General features: G+C 45.9%; 1 protein-coding gene across 2 annotated transcripts; it reads left to right on the forward strand.

Moving 5' to 3' along the window:
- The first annotated feature begins 2,871 nt into the window (after nucleotides 1-2,871).
- On the forward strand, nucleotides 2,872-14,226 carry LOC310985310 (serum response factor-like). 2 transcript variants are annotated; one of them, XM_083970886.1, is made up of 10 exons: nucleotides 2,872-2,881; nucleotides 4,200-4,746; nucleotides 5,068-5,100; nucleotides 5,426-5,665; nucleotides 7,993-8,098; nucleotides 8,428-8,541; nucleotides 10,015-10,101; nucleotides 11,868-12,059; nucleotides 12,778-12,857; nucleotides 14,034-14,226. In XM_083970886.1, exons 2-10 carry the CDS (start codon nucleotides 4,366-4,368, stop codon nucleotides 14,109-14,111), a joined length of 1,311 nt encoding a protein of 436 aa, XP_083827012.1. In that variant the 5' UTR covers nucleotides 2,872-2,881; nucleotides 4,200-4,365; the 3' UTR covers nucleotides 14,112-14,226. The 2 variants fall into 2 exon arrangements, with proteins under 2 accessions (XP_083827012.1, XP_083827013.1); XM_083970887.1 differs by lacking the exon at nucleotides 5,068-5,100 and having other exon boundaries at nucleotides 5,393-5,665.
- The last annotated feature ends 1,481 nt before the right edge of the window (nucleotides 14,227-15,707 follow it).

Raw genomic sequence — 15,707 nt, forward strand, 5'->3', positions numbered from 1 at the left:
CTTTGTGAATAGGTCTTACTGAGTTAGGAGTCCTCACGAGGACTTTTAAGCTCTCCCAGACTTAGGAGCTACTTTTAGGCATAAAATACTTTGGGAATTACTCTTATTTTAAAAAACTAGGAGTCCTAAATTTAAGACTGACACGCCCACTTTTTTTAGGAGTTGCTCCTAAATTCGGCCCTTAGGAGCTACTTTTAACCCTAAGACTCTTTGTGAATACGGCCCCTGATCTAGATCCGTCTCATTCATCCTGGAGAAGAAGGGAAGTGGAAACAGCTGGAATCTGTTGCTGTGGTGTAACCATGGCAACACAACAACACTGTGTGTGTGTGTGTGTGTGTGTGCGTGTGTGTGTGTGAGCTCAGAGAGTAGAAACCATGGAAACATGTTCCTGCTGTTACCACGGTAACCCTCAGCTTGTTTTACAGGAGTTTCTCAGGAATCTTTATTTGACTGAACTTTATTTAGTCAGGCGACACAGACAGAAAACACTGGACCGGTCCTGGTCTTGGTCTTCCTCTCCTCCTCCTCCTCTTCCCCTCTGCCTCCTCCTCCTCTTCTGCACTTTCTCCTTCTCCTCTTCCTCCTCCTCTTCTCTTCCCCTCTTCATCTCCTCCTCTTCCTCTTCTTCTCTTTCTCCTTCTCCTCTTCCCCTCTTCATCTTCTCCTCCTCCTCCTTCTTCACGTGTGTGGAGTTTTCACTGGAGTTTTCACTGGAAGCAGCTGTTGCAGCTGTGTCCATATAAGGAGCAGCAGCGCCATATAAGGAGCGGCAGCGCCATATAAGGAGCAGCTGCGCCATATAAGGAGCAGCAGCGCCATATAAGGAGCAGCTGCGCCATATAAGGAGCAGCTGTGCCCATATAAGGAGCAGCTGTGCCCATATAAGGAGCAGCTGTGTCCATATAAGGAGCAGCAGCGCCATATAAGGAGCGGCAGCGCCATAAAAGGAGCAGCTGTGTCCATATAAGGAGCGGCAGCGCCATATAAGGAGCGGCAGCGCCATATAAGGAGCAGCTGTGCCCATATAAGGAGCGGCAGCGCCATATAAGGAGCAGCTGTGTCCATATAAGGAGCAGCTGTGTCCATATAAGGAGCAGCAGCGCCATATAAGGAGCAGCTGTGCCCATATAAGGAGCGGCAGCGCCATATAAGGAGCAGCAGCGCCATATAAGGAGCGGCAGCGCCATATAAGGAGCAGCTGTGCCCATATAAGGAGCGGCAGCGCCATATAAGGAGCAGCTGTGTCCATATAAGGAGCGGCAGCGCCATATAAGGAGCAGCTGTGCCCATATAAGGAGCGGCAGCGCCATATAAGGAGCAGCTGTGTCCATATAAGGAGCAGCAGCGCCATAAAAGGAGCGGCTGTGCCCATATAAGGAGCAGCTGTGCCCATATAAGGAGCAGCAGCGCCATATAAGGAGCAGCAGCGCCATAAAAGGAGCAGCTGTGTCCATATAAGGAGCGGCAGCGCCATATAAGGAGCAGCTGTGCCCATATAAGGAGCGGCAGCGCCATATAAGGAGCAGCTGTGTCCATATAAGGAGCGGCAGCGCCATATAAGGAGCAGCTGTGCCCATATAAGGAGCGGCAGCGCCATATAAGGAGCAGCTGTGTCCATATAAGGAGCAGCTGTGCCCATATAAGGAGCGGCAGCGCCATATAAGGAGCAGCTGTGCCCATATAAGGAGCAGCTGTGTCCATATAAGGAGCGGCAGCGCCATATAAGGAGCAGCTGTGTCCATATAAGGAGCAGCAGCGCCATATAAGGAGCAGCTGTGCCCATATAAGGAGCAGCTGTGTCCATATAAGGAGCAGCAGCGCCATATAAGGAGCAGCTGTGCCCATATAAGGAGCGGCAGCGCCATATAAGGAGCAGCTGTGTCCATATAAGGAGCGGCAGCGCCATATAAGGAGCAGCTGTGTCCATATAAGGAGCGGCAGCGCCATATAAGGAGCAGCTGTGTCCATATAAGGAGCAGCAGCGCCATATAAGGAGCAGCTGTGTCCTTATAAGGAAACCCGTGTCTTTATATGGAGGAAAGTAGTCCCTCCGCACCGCCCAAACAACATGGTATCATAGCGCACACACTCAGTTAAATCCCATTAAATTCGCACCTTTTCCGTAATAAACACCGTGTTTTACGTCGCTGTGACGTAGCTGATACGTTGTGCGTCACTTTAACGGAGGAATGTGAAAACATCGCGCTGTATTGTGTTGAACTAGATTCTGCAGCGGAGGGACACCGACCGCCGGGAGCTGCTGCTCGTCATTTCCTTATGTGGAGCGGAGGGATCTCGGGGGCCGGGCCTCGCTGCTCAGTCAGTCGGAACTTCAGAACAACTTTATTTTTCCTTTTTTTACTCAAACTGGATCAACTCTGCGGCGGGAAATCGAGTCGGTTCGTGGACTCGGTGTTTTCCGGAGGTTCGGTTCTGTTCGGAGAGACTCGGAGAGACTCGGGAGGTGAAGTCTCTGATGGACAGACAGTTTCACTTGTTGTTGCCAAAGTAACAGCGGCTAACGGCTAACAGGCTAGCCGCTGTTAGCTGCTAACGGGCTAGCCGCTGTTAGCTGCTAACGAGCTAACAGGCTAGCCGCTGTTAGCTGCTGCTTCTGCCCGGGTTAAGAGCTCCGAGCTCCGGCCACAGGCTCGGTGTTTTCCGGAGGTTCGGTTCTGTTCGGAGAGACTCGGAGAGACTCGGGAGTTCTCTGATGGACGGACGGTTTCACTTGTTGTTGCCAAAGTAACGGCTAACGGACTAACAGGCTAGCCGCTGTTAGCTGCTGCCTCTGCCCGGGCTGAGAGCTCCGAGCTGCGGCTACAGGCTCGGTGTTGACCCGCTGGGACCGGAGGAGGAGGAGGAGGAGGAGGAGGAGGTTTGTCCTGCCTTGTAATGTCTGATATTGTTTGTGCTAATGTCTTAGCTCTGTGTGCTACTTGCATGTGTTTCTAGCTGTTAAATACCCAGGGGGCAAAGCAAAACAACAGACAGGGAGAAGAAGAGCGTTGTAAAAGGTTTGACAGCAGAAATGATCTGTAGGAAGTTGAAGGATTAAAACCTGGGTGGACAACCTGGTCAACTAGCTGCTGGAAAGCTACAGGGGACAAAACCCCTTTCTGGGGTCATTCTGCTGGAGAAATGATGTAAATGCAAATATTTAGGTACTACAATGGCATAAATAGTCATACAACTATAACATTTGGCAGAGAGTATCTTGACACATAGGGGGAGGCAGGAAAAAAAGATTCTGGGGTTTGTTGCAACTCGATTTTAAGATATCACCCTCAACATCCCAAAAAAGACAAAAAAAAAGTACTGTTCACCTGACAAATTCTCATGAAAATTATTATTTTTCAGCACTTTATGGAGAATATCTATGCCTAACATGTAGAAAACTTCCTTAATTCATAAGCTTCCATTTGAGTCCAAGATAGTCTTTCTATCTCCAAAGCCACTTGCTGTGGCCGACGGTCTTCTCTATCTATCTGTTCACTTAGAGGAGACCAGAAATAGAATGGTTTCTGATCATACCAGTTAACATGGAGTTTTTCACAATAGGTGTTGCATTGTTTGGAGACAGCCTGTAGCTTTCCAGTAGCTAGTAGAAAGGCTATCTGGGACTCAAATGGAAGCGTATGAATTAAGGAAGTTTTCTATATACATGTTAGGCATAGATATTCTCCATAAAGTGCTGAAAAATAATCATTTTCATGAGAATTTGTCAGGCGAACAGTACTTTTTTTTGTCTTTTTTGGGATGTTGAGGGTGATATCTTAAAATTGAGTTGCAACAAACCCCAGAATCTTTTTTTCCTGCCTCCCCCTATGTGTCAAGATACTCTCTGCCAAATGTTGTAGTTGTATGACTATTTATGCCATTGTAGTACCTAAATATTTGCATTTACATCATTTCTCCAGCAGAATGACCCCAGAAAGGGGTTTTGTCCCCTGTAGCTTTCCAGCAGCTAGTTGACCAGGTTGTCCACCAGGTTTTAATCCTTCAACTTCCTACAGATCATTTCTGGTGTCAAACCTTTTACAACGCTCCCTGTCTGCATGTTATGTCTGCTGCCATGAGCTTTTGTTATGCTGTATGTCAGACTTCTTACCTGTTGTACTTGTTATTATTATGAGCCTTTACTAGCTAGATTGTTATGTAAGTTGTGTTTTGAAAGTACTTTTTTTGTCTTTCAGGCTGCCTTTAACACCTGTCCAGGGACAACGGAGGACAACTAGCCTTGTTGGCTCTAACTCTAACTCTGGCCCACTGACAGTTTCTCTCTTAACTCTGTTGACTAGTGGTGAACTGTCCCTATGAAATAAACTACTAATAAACTAATAAGGAGGAGGTGGAGGTGTGATGGGAACTAGAACCGGCACCGGGATGAGCAGCCTGACGGCCGACAGAGACTTCAGCAGCGAGGTGGTCTACAGCGGCTCCGACCAGGACCAGGACTCTGACTCGGGGGAGGACTCAGCTCCGTGTGGCGCGGAGCGGAGGGGGGTGAAGAGGGAGAGGAGTGAGCGGGCCGTCGGCCTGCAGCTCCAGGCGGCGGCAGCATCAGGAGCAGGAGGAGGAGGAGGAGGAGGAGCAGGAGGAGGAGCAGGAGGAGGAGGAGGAGCAGCGGCTCGGCCCGGGAAGAAGACCCGCGGCAGGGTGAAGATCAAGATGGAGTTCATCGACAACAAGCTGAGGAGATACACCACCTTCAGCAAGAGGAAGACCGGCATCATGAAGAAGGTACGTGATGTGAAAATGAGCACTTGTGCTGAACACACTCAAGCAAAACATCTGTTCTGTTCACTGGAACAGTCTCAATGTATTTGTGACGTCCTTATCAAATAAATAAACATAACATAACATGTCACAGGGTCACAGGGTCTCACGGTGCGTTCACACCAAACGTGATGGACGTGATGCTCACGCTACGGGCGATGGCATCGCGTCGCTGTTATTATCATCAACTATCATCAACTTCATCTTTATTAATAATAATAATATTTTCATTTTTGTTAATATAATAATAATAACGTTGTTGTTGTTGTTGTTGTTATCGTTGAGGCCTATGAGCTGTCCACCCTGACCGGGACCCAGGTGTTGCTGCTGGTTGCCAGTGAGACGGGACATGTCTATAATAATAGACTATAGTGTTAATATAACATGTTATAATGTGTTATAATGTGTTATAATGTATATTATGGTATATATTGTATATATTATGGTATGTTCCAGGCCTATGAGCTGTCCACCCTGACGGGGACCCAGGTGCTGCTGCTGGTTGCCAGTGAGACGGGCCACGTCTATAATAATAGACTATATATTGTGTTAATATAACATGTTATAATGTGTTATAATGTATATTATGGTATATTATGGTATGTTCCAGGCCTATGAGCTGTCCACCCTGACGGGGACCCAGGTGCTGCTGCTGGTTGCCAGTGAGACGGGCCATGTTTACACCTTTGCCACCAGGAAGCTGCAGCCCATGATCACCTCGGAGACGGGTAAAGCTCTGATCCAGACCTGTCTGAACTCTCCTGACTCTCCTCCGCGCGGCGCCGACGCCTCCTCCGACCAGAGGATGAGCGCCACCGGCTTCGAGGAGACCGACCTCAGCTACCAGGTTGCCGAGGGCGACGGCTGCCCCGAGGGCGCCAAGGTAACGGCCACGGTCGACTCGGCTCACGGTGGTGGTGAAGGCAGATAAATCACATCGTATAAACACTAAACACCTACAGTAGCTTCCTACTGATGAGAACTGGCCCTTTAAATGAGTTTCATCACATCGTATTAACACTAAACACCTACAGTAGCTTCCTACTGATGAGAACTGGCCCTTTAAACTGACATTAGTTTCTCTTTTAGGAATAAATCTGTTTTTCACTGCAGGTCAGAAAACACTGAAACAGAAAACACAACAACTCTTTAACTCTCGATGGACGACAGAGATCTGCTCTTTATGAACACTACTGTTGTCCTCTGGGTCAGGGAAGGAAGGAAGGACGAAGGAAGGAAGGAAGGAAGGGAGGAAGGAAGGAAGGAAGGAAGGAAGGAAGGAAGGAAGGAAGGAAGGAAGGAAGGGAAAGAAAGGAGGAAGGGAAAGATGGGAGGAAAGAAGGAAGGAAGGAAGGAAGGAAGGAAGGAAGGAAGGATGAAGGGAAAGATGGGAGGAAAGAAGGAAGGAAGGAAGGAAGGAAGGAAGGAAGGAAGGAAGGAAGGGAAAGAAAGGAGGAAGGGAAAGATGGGAGGAAAGAAGGAAGGAAGGAAGGAAGGAAGGAAGGAAGGAAGGAAGGAAGGAAGGATGAAGGGAAAGATGGGAGGAAAGAAGGAAGGAAGGAAGGAAGGAAGGAAGGAAGGAAGGAAGGAAGGAAGGAAGGAAGGGAAAGGAAGGAGGAAGGGAAAGATGGGAGGAAGGAAGGAAGGAAGGATGAAGGGAAAGATGGGAGGAAAGAAGGAAGGAAGGAAGGAAGGAAGGAAGGGAAAGAAAGGAGGAAGGGAAAGATGGGAGGAAGGAAGGAAGGAAGGAAGGAAGGAAGGAAGGAAGGAAGGGAAAGAAAGGAGGAAGGAAGGCAGGAAGGATGAAGGGAAAGATGGGAGGAAAGAAGGAAGGAAGGAAGGAAGGAAGGAAGGAAGGGAAAGAAAGGAGGAAGGGAAAGATGGGAGGAAGGAAGGAAGGAAGGAAGGATGAAGGGAAAGATGGGAGGAAGGAAGGAAGGAAGGAAGGAAGGAAGGATGAAGGGAAAGATGGGAGGAAAGAAGGAAGGAAGGAAGGAAGGAAGGAAGGAAGGGAAAGAAAGGAGGAAGGGAAAGATGGGAGGAAGGAAGGAAGGAAGGAAGGAAGGGAAAGAAAGGAGGAAGGGAAAGAAAGGAGGAAGGAAGGCAGGAAGGATGAAGGGAAAGATGGGAGGAAAGAAGGAAGGAAGGAAGGAAGGAAGGAAGGGAAAGAAAGGAGGAAGGGAAAGAAAGGAGGAAGGAAGGCAGGAAGGATGAAGGGAAAGATGGGAGGAAAGAAGGAAGGAAGGAAGGAAGGAAGGAAGGAAGGGAAAGAAAGGAGGAAGGGAAAGATGGGAGGAAGGAAGGAAGGAAGGATGAAGGGAAAGAAGGAAGGAAGGACGAAGAGAAGGAAGAGAGGAAGGACGAAGGGAAAGAAGGAAAGAAGAAGGGAAAGAAGGAAGAAAGGAAGGCAGGAAGGACGAAGGGAAGGAAGGAAGGATGAAGGGAAGGAAGGAAGGAAGGTCGAAAGGAAAGAAGGAAGGATGAAGGGAAGGAAAGAAGGAAGGAAGGAAGGACAAAGGGAAAGAAGGAAGGAAGGAAGGATGAAGGGAAATATGGGAGGAAGAAAGGAAGGACGAAGGGAAGGAAAGAAGGAAGGAAGGAAGGACAAAGGGAAAGAAGGAAGGCAGGAAGGACGAAGGGAAGGAAGGAAGGATGAAGGGAAGGAAGGAAGGAAGGTCGAAAGGAAAGAAGGAAGGATGAAGGGAAGGAAAGAAGGAAGGAAGGAAGGACGAAGGGAAAGAAGGAAGGAAGGAAGGATGAAGGGAAAGAAGAAAGGAAGGACGAAGGGAAAGATTGAAAGAAGGAAGGACGAAGGGTAGGAAGGAAGGAAGGAAGGAAGGAAGGAAGGAAGGACAAAGGGAAAGATAGAAGGAGGGAGGAAACAGATTGGGTCAAAACGGAAGGAAGGAAGGGAAAAGGGATTGTTGAAAGAAGGAGGGGAAAAGGAAGTAAAGAAAGATGGAGGGAGGGAACAGATTAGGTCAAGGAAGGAAGCAGAAGGATGGACGGAGGGAAAGAAGAGAGGAAGGAAGGAAAGAGGGAAGGAAGAAAGGAAGGATCATGTGGTTGCATTGTCTAACCCTGTTTTACTGAAATCTCTATTGGAGAAGAGGTTTTAAATCTGAATGAGTTTTATTTTACCTGGTTAACTAAAGGATATTGACACCTGTGCTAAGCCCCGCCCCCTTTCTATCTGTCTCCACCTGATAGGACCAGATCAAACAGGCCACGCCCCCCTGCTCCTCCTCGTCCAATGGGACGCTGCTGAAGACGTCGGCGGGACTCGTTCTGCCGGGAGGCTTCACCTTGATGCCAGGTGATGATGTCGTCGATATGCAAATGAGCCACGTAATTAGATTATGCACCGTTTGCTCACGTTGACAAAGAATCTCAATAAACTTGTAATACATTTCTTGTTTGTCTTAATGTCAGTAATCAACTCAGTAATTTTCATGGAGATATCTAAAGGTTAAAAACTTTACCCTATTCAGCTGAGAAACATAATGAATAGGCGTATTATGGGCTGTGTTTGGGTCTTTTTCTAAACTTTCCCCTAATGAGATTCTAAAACCAGTTGAGTTTGATTCTGTTGACCTCCATGTTGTCTCAGCTGACCTCTGACCTCTGACCCCCTCCCTCCTCCAGGTGGCGCTCACACCTTCACTCAGCTGCAGACGTCAGGCCACGCCCCCTCGCTCCACGCCACGCCCACCCAGCCCACCACGCTGCTCCGCCTCCCCGCCACCGTGTCGCTGTCAGGTCAGCTGACTGATGACATCACAGCCACACACACACACACACACACACTTTTTTTTTTTATTGAGGTAGAGACACTGGGCCTCATTCACCAATATCTTCTTAAGAACCTTCTTAGATTCTTTCTTAAGTTGTTCTTAAGAAGTTCCTTAAGAAAACCCTACGTCAGATTCATCAACGCGTTCGTAAGCCTCAGAATTGTTGGCAGCTGTGTTCTTATGCCATCTCCTCGTAAGTTGAGGGCGTGTGCCAGGTGAGTCTAATTAACATAGGATTAGCAAAGGTAACCGCCCCATCAATGCCCGTAAAAGGGCATGAGACTGCAGGGCCGTGTGCACACAGAACCCACAGGCACTGAGCAGAGAAGGTGAAGTGAGAAAGAAAGTTGAAATGCTCAAATGAAAATCTGGGAGGGAGCACCAGACTCCAAACGTAAAAAGAACTGAAGTAGTGGAGTGGCGCTACTGCGGCAGGAATGAAACAAAGAAACAAACAAAAGGCTTATATTTAGTTTATATTTTTATATTTATATTTAGTAGCGTCAGCAGTGGATGCAGCTCTTCGGTTGTTATCAGAGAGACCACACTCTCACGTGTGCCATCATAAATATTATCATATTATCACATATGAAAAAAAAAAAAAACAGCCCCCCCCCAAAAAAACAACTGTTATGAATTAAGTGTCTATAATGTTTTTTTAAGAAACTGCAATGATTTGTCAATTATTATTATTAATATATATGATTAATAAAAACATCATAAAAGATAAGAAAATAATTCTTATTCAGATCATATAATATCATACAACTGCAGAACAAAAGAAAACGCTATAATCGGATGTTTTTGCAGAAGTCTCAGCATCTAAAAGTGCGTAAGTATACTCCTGACTGTTCGTAGATTTTGTTCTTAGTTAAGAACAAATTCTGGATAAGAAAACATTCATGAATGCCACAATCTTCGTAAAAACTTCGTAAGTAGGATTTAAGAACAAATTTGTTCTTAAGAACGGTTCGTGAATGAGGCCCATTGTGAATTGGGAAGTACAGTGTGAAAATGAAGGAGGAGGGGGTTACAAATAAAAGTGGAGTAAACACAGGTCTATTCAAAAGCGTGGAAACAGAGAGAATAGTGCTATGGTCTTTATGGCTTTCTTATTTTCAGATTGTGACTAATTAGGTTGATGTATTGTTTGATTTTGTTTTTGAAACGGTGAGTGCAAAGTATTTGATTAGTAAATTTGCGGTTGTGGATATGAGCTTTGGCTAAAAATAATATCAAATTAATTACATAATATTAGTTTAATTGGGAAGCCGAGACTGAAAAGAAACCAAACGATACATGTTGATCGTCCAAAGCAAAGTTTTTGTAGAAATGTTGACCACACACACACACACACACACACACAGAGTTATTAATGTAGCCAATAGGAAGCTGCTGCTGCTGTGACATCACTTCCTGTTTGTTACTGTGTCATCAGGGGGCGGAGTCTCTCAGCAGCTGCAGACCATCCAGGTGCAGTCGACCAATCAGAGCAGCTCGGACCTCCACAGCTCCTCCTCCTCAGGTGAGAACAAGCCCCGCCCCCTCAGGAGGAGGGGTGCGTTCCAACTAGTGGAGTGAACTAGAGGGCGATGGGAACGCACCCCTCGGAGCACGGAGAAATGGACATCTAACTACTGATTTTAGGGCACAGACTCCAACTTGTGATCCCACAGTCATTAAAGGGCCAATCTGTGGAATGTGTTGAAAGCTATAAATATCTGGGGACTGTCATTGATTCTAAACGGTTCTAAAGGCTCACCAATTATCCTACCTGGTACCTGGTAGGATAATTGGTGAGCCTCAACTCACCATGGCAGCCCTCTATGACACACAGCTGCAGCGTAAAGCCAGCGCTGTTCGTAATGACTGCTCACATCCTTTGCACGGCGAGTTCCAGCTCCTTCGCTCTGGCTGTCGTCTTGTGACCCCTAAGGGCAGAGGACAGAACGGTACAGAAGTAGCTTCATACCCACAGCAATATAATGTAAATGTAATGCTGAATAGTAAAGACACAAGGTGATCTTAGCTGACCCTAGGGACGTGTAGAAGCACTTTTCTATTTCTATTCCTATGACTTTGACCATGTATTCTGATTATATTGTCTTTTCTATTTGTGATTTGTGTGTCATGATGTCTGTGTGGCTGTTTTTTATACTGGGATTGCTGAGTGCCTGTCTGCACAACACATTTACCAGCTGGTATAGAGGGATTCTACGTCTACGTCACAGTCGTTCTACTGCGCATGTCGCCTGCAGAAAGAGAGCAGCAAGAGCCGTGATCAGGTCTTTTTGTGCTGGAAGTTGCACTAATTGTTTAGATAAAAATAACAAAACGCGCAAATTTAACAGAATACCGTCAACTTGCTCATCTTTCAGGGCAAACGAGAGAGAAAGTAGAACATTGGCGATTAATTTCGAGCAATATAACGTGTTAGATACGTTGGTTTGAATGGTGATAAAGCTAAATGCTCACAGGCACAGCTGTAACGTTATAACTGCAGCGAATGAGTTGTGAAATGTTTACTACGACAGTGACTGAAGACGAGGTCACATACTAATGGAAAGCAGCTGACATTAATTAACGTTAAGCTACGTTGTTTTACATTACCGGTACATACTCAGTCATGCATGTAACGTTACAGTTACGTTATGCAGTTGTTCCAGACTTTAGACAGGTCCGTCCTCTTCCCTCTCTGACCAGGCAGCATCTCAGTCCTCACAGACACTGAGTTTTGTAATCGTGAGTATTTTCCTGAACATGATTGTCTGTTAAATAGCTGTAGGTAACGTTAGAGATGCACAGTGACAGTGTTGTTTTTACCGATAACCGACGCCGTGCTGTGAGAGTCCGTGGCTTGTCCCGTGGCTGAGTTGCCGTTGCCGCGGTAACTCGATCCTCCGTCCTGACGTTTTTTTTGTTTTTTTTTTCCTGCCATTATAAAACTATAAAACCTACAGTCCATGTATAAAACACACACTACATCAGTAGGTGATAAACTGTTGTAGTAGGCTGACAACATCGCTAGCTAACACCGCTTTGACTACACTAGATCCATGGAGGTAACCATGACAACCGGTTCTTTCTGCAGTCAGGTTGCGCACGCATCCTGACTTGTTGGTAAACAGAGAATCACTCTATTAATACAGAAACCTTGACCTTGACCTTGACCCCCCCCCCCAGTGGGTGCTCGTGCACCGGAGCGCCCAGTAGGGAGTAGGGGGCTCTGTCCAACGCAGCCTGAGCTTTCTGATTGGACGCTGACTCTCTCTCTCTGTTTCTCTCCTCCAGCCGGTCTTCCTGTCACCATCGTCTCCTCTTCCTCCTCCTCCTCCTCCTCCTCCTCCTCGGTAGCGGGTCACATGATGTACTCCGGCGGCCACACGGTGATGTACGCGGCGCCCACGCCCTCGCTGGCCGACGGCAGCCTCACCGTGCTCAACACCTTCCCCTCCACAGGCCACGCCCCCTCACACGACGCCGGTACGACTGGTCTGACGTTAAGACACATTAAACTAACACGCTGCTGTTTACACTGCTGTGTTTGTGTTTATGTGTTAATGTTAAAGGGATAGTATCATTTTTTTTAAGTGTGGTTGTATGATCTCCAAATAGCCCCTAAGTACTTTAATTGCAGTAGAAGACTCTCTGCACTCCTCCCGTTAGCAACGCCAGCCCATAATAGCCCTGCCCAGAGATTTACAACATACAGTGTTATGAACAGACCCAAAGAAACGGCCTATTTTCACGGCCTAAAAGAGGTTTTACCTGAAAAATAATACACAGTTCCAGTTCCATTCCAACGGGAGGAGTGCAGAGAGTCTTCTACTGCAATTAAAGTACTTAGGGGCTATTTGGAGATCATACAACCCCACTTTAAAAAAATGATACTATCCCTTTAATGTTTATTTAACGGGGACGAGACAGTGTGCTGCATAAAGACGTCTTTGTCTTTGTCTTTGTCTTTGTCTCTGCTCCGGCTTCAGAAGAGAATAAAATATTATCCTCTATAAAAGATTCAGTGAATAAATAAACACAGCTTCAGATTAAAACATTAAAGTTCATGTTTAACTTTAACTCTGAACTCTGTAGTTGTGTTGAGGAGTTTAGTTCAGAGTCATTCTTCTTAGTTTCTGTTTTATCTCTTTTCTCTCTCTGTGATGACGTCACTGATGACATCACTGCTGCTCCTCCTCCTCAGGCGCCGTCTCTCAGGTGTTCCTCACCTCGCTGCCGCCGGTCGCCACACAGATCCCCATGTCGGCGGTGCAGCTGCACCCGGTAACACACACACACACACACACACACACACACACACACACACACACACACACACACACACCTCTCTGTGATTGGCTGCTCATGAGTGGCGATAGGACTCCATAGAAATACCAACCAATTCTAAGTCATAAAGTGGTAATAGTCTTTGCAATGTACAGTAACCATGTTGACTTAACAAAATAAAAATTATTAGACTGATCGGTTCATTGAAAACATTTATTTATTTACGTAACTGTGGTGATTTCAGTCCGTAGCCCAGAAGCAGCCCTGCTCACTTTTCATTCAAACAAACTAATGCCACTGCCACAGTTGTTAAACTTCATCAATGAGACCAACATTAATCTCTTCAAAACAATTTAACCAGCCAGCAGTAAACCTCTAAAAGCATGCGGGATCCCCTGGGATGAGGACGGAGCTCGGCCCCGGCAGATCAGCTCAGTAGAGCGGCTGCTGCTGCTGTGACAGCCGTTACCATGGTCCCCGGTCGGGGCTGTGACAGCCGTTACCATGGTCCCCGGTCGGGGCTGTGACAGCCGTTACCATGGTCCCCGGTCGGGGCTGTGACAGCCGTTACCATGGTCCCCGGTCGGGGCTGTGACAGCCGTTACCATGGTCCCCGGTCGGGGCTCACACAGACTCTGCACTTCTCCCAGAACAAACATTGGTGCAAGTTCCTAACAAACGTTATGAACTGACCACAGACTCTGGATTAAACGGTGACGTGTTGACAGCGCTAAAGCCACAATTAAAACAGTTTTTAGCAGCTTTACTGCTGTGGCTCGGTTGCTGCAAAATAGCTAATTTGTTAGCCCGTCTATGGTGTTTTACATCATACGTTAGCATTAAGCTAGCGGACTTTATGCTTAGTTGTGACACGTTGTTGTGAACGTTGTTTCAAACTATGTGGGTTTGATTGAACATCTTTGATGCTTAAATATATATATTACTGCTTAATATATTGCTTTACTCCTCTTTTTATGTTGGTACCTATACACCCGTAGGTCTATGCTACACCGGCCGTTACCATGGTTGTATCCATGGTACCTGCACCGGCCGTTACCATGGTTGTATCCATGGTAACTACACCGGCCGTTACCATGGTTGTATCCATGGTAACTACACCGGCCGTTATCGTGTGCTCATGCCTCTCTCTGTCTCTCTGTGTGTCTGTAACAGATGGTGCTGAGTCAGCAGAGCAGCAGCCTGACGGAGCTGCAGGTCGTCAGTCTGGACCTGCACCAGCACAACGACTGAACACACACACACACTTCCTGTTTCTGTTGCCATGGGAACAGACTCACCAGACTCACCAGAGACAGTTAAAGGGTTACAGGTGTGTGTGTGACTGCCCGTCGTCATGGCAACAAGGTGATCAGGACCAGGTCCAGGTCTGAGTGGATCTACGTTTCTGTTCACTGACTGTTTCCTCTGAAAGGATCAATAATCAATGGAAGAAAAGACTTTTGTAGACAAAGCGTGATAATCATGATGTCATGATGATGTCATGATGACGTCATGGACCAGCAGCCGGACCAGACCGGGCCCCCAGAGGCCTGGAAGTCGACAGCTCTGAATAAAGTTTTATAACCTGAGTGGAGTTTTACTTCCTGCTTCAGAAACAACAGACAAGATGGAAAACATTCATTCACTTAATATTTAATAATAAATGCCTCTAATGACAATAAACTAAACTGACTCAGCAACCTGTTCACATGTAGATACACACCGGTACGATCAGATCAAATCAAATCAAATCAAATGAACTTTATTTGTCTTGGGCAGATGGTGTCGTAACAGCTGCTTTGTGCTTACAATACATACATACACAATACATCCACTACAGTAGTAACAATGGCACACATATCCAAGAAAGAAAAGAGAGAAAAAGAAAATGTGGAGAGTGCAATAAATAGTTTAAAATACTTATAATACAAGTTCAAATAAAAACATACTAAAAAAACAAAAAGAAAGAACATGGGATGTTGATTAAAGCAGCAGGTGAACAGGCAAACCGGATGCAATAGATATGATTGACTGACTGATAATCAGATAACGATACAGAGTCCAGAAGGAAACTGACTCAGAGAACCACTAAGATTTATTTTCTCACTTATTATCCAAGTCACAGATACTTTGCTGTGCTGCCACTAAACAGGTCAGAGAGGCTACCTTTAGCTTTGTGTATGTGACACTTCCCTAATATTATTATCAGGTTTATGACATACAGTTCTTTCTGCGTTTGACTTCTGACACCGTGGACACCAAAAAGAATATTGTTCCAATCTAAAGAAAAGAGTCGGTCTTGAATGTAACTGCTACTTCTCTCCAGTAGGAGGCAGTGGAGAGACACAGGCAGAGCAGCTGCTTCAGTTTCACTCAGAGAAACTTCACACAGAAATATTGATATTGATATTGAATTTATTGAGGGATAGATAGATAGATAGATAGATAGAAAGCCCCTTGAGATGTAGCATCTTTATTACATTTTAACATGTCATATTTGTTATGGGAGGTTCCCTACATGGATCCAGTTCAGTCCATTAACCACGTTAGACCAGTATTATTGAACAACAGGTGGAGTCGTGGTGGTGATGTCAGTTTGAAACAATGAGATCATTTATTTTCTTAGTTTTGACAGAGAAACACATATTAATACCTCTTACAGTAATAGAGTTATTAGGCTACCAGAAGGAACAGCATTACAACTGATAGATAGATAGATAGATAGATAGATAGATAGATAGATAGATAGATAGATAGATGATAGATAGATAGATAGATAGATAGATAGATAGATAGATAGATAGATAGCAGACAGGTTCACTGAATGTAATTTGAGCTGATTTTTGA

This window comes from Trachurus trachurus (assembly GCF_905171665.1).
Source record: "Trachurus trachurus genome assembly, chromosome: 1".
Lineage (NCBI taxonomy): Eukaryota > Metazoa > Chordata > Actinopteri > Carangiformes > Carangidae > Trachurus > Trachurus trachurus.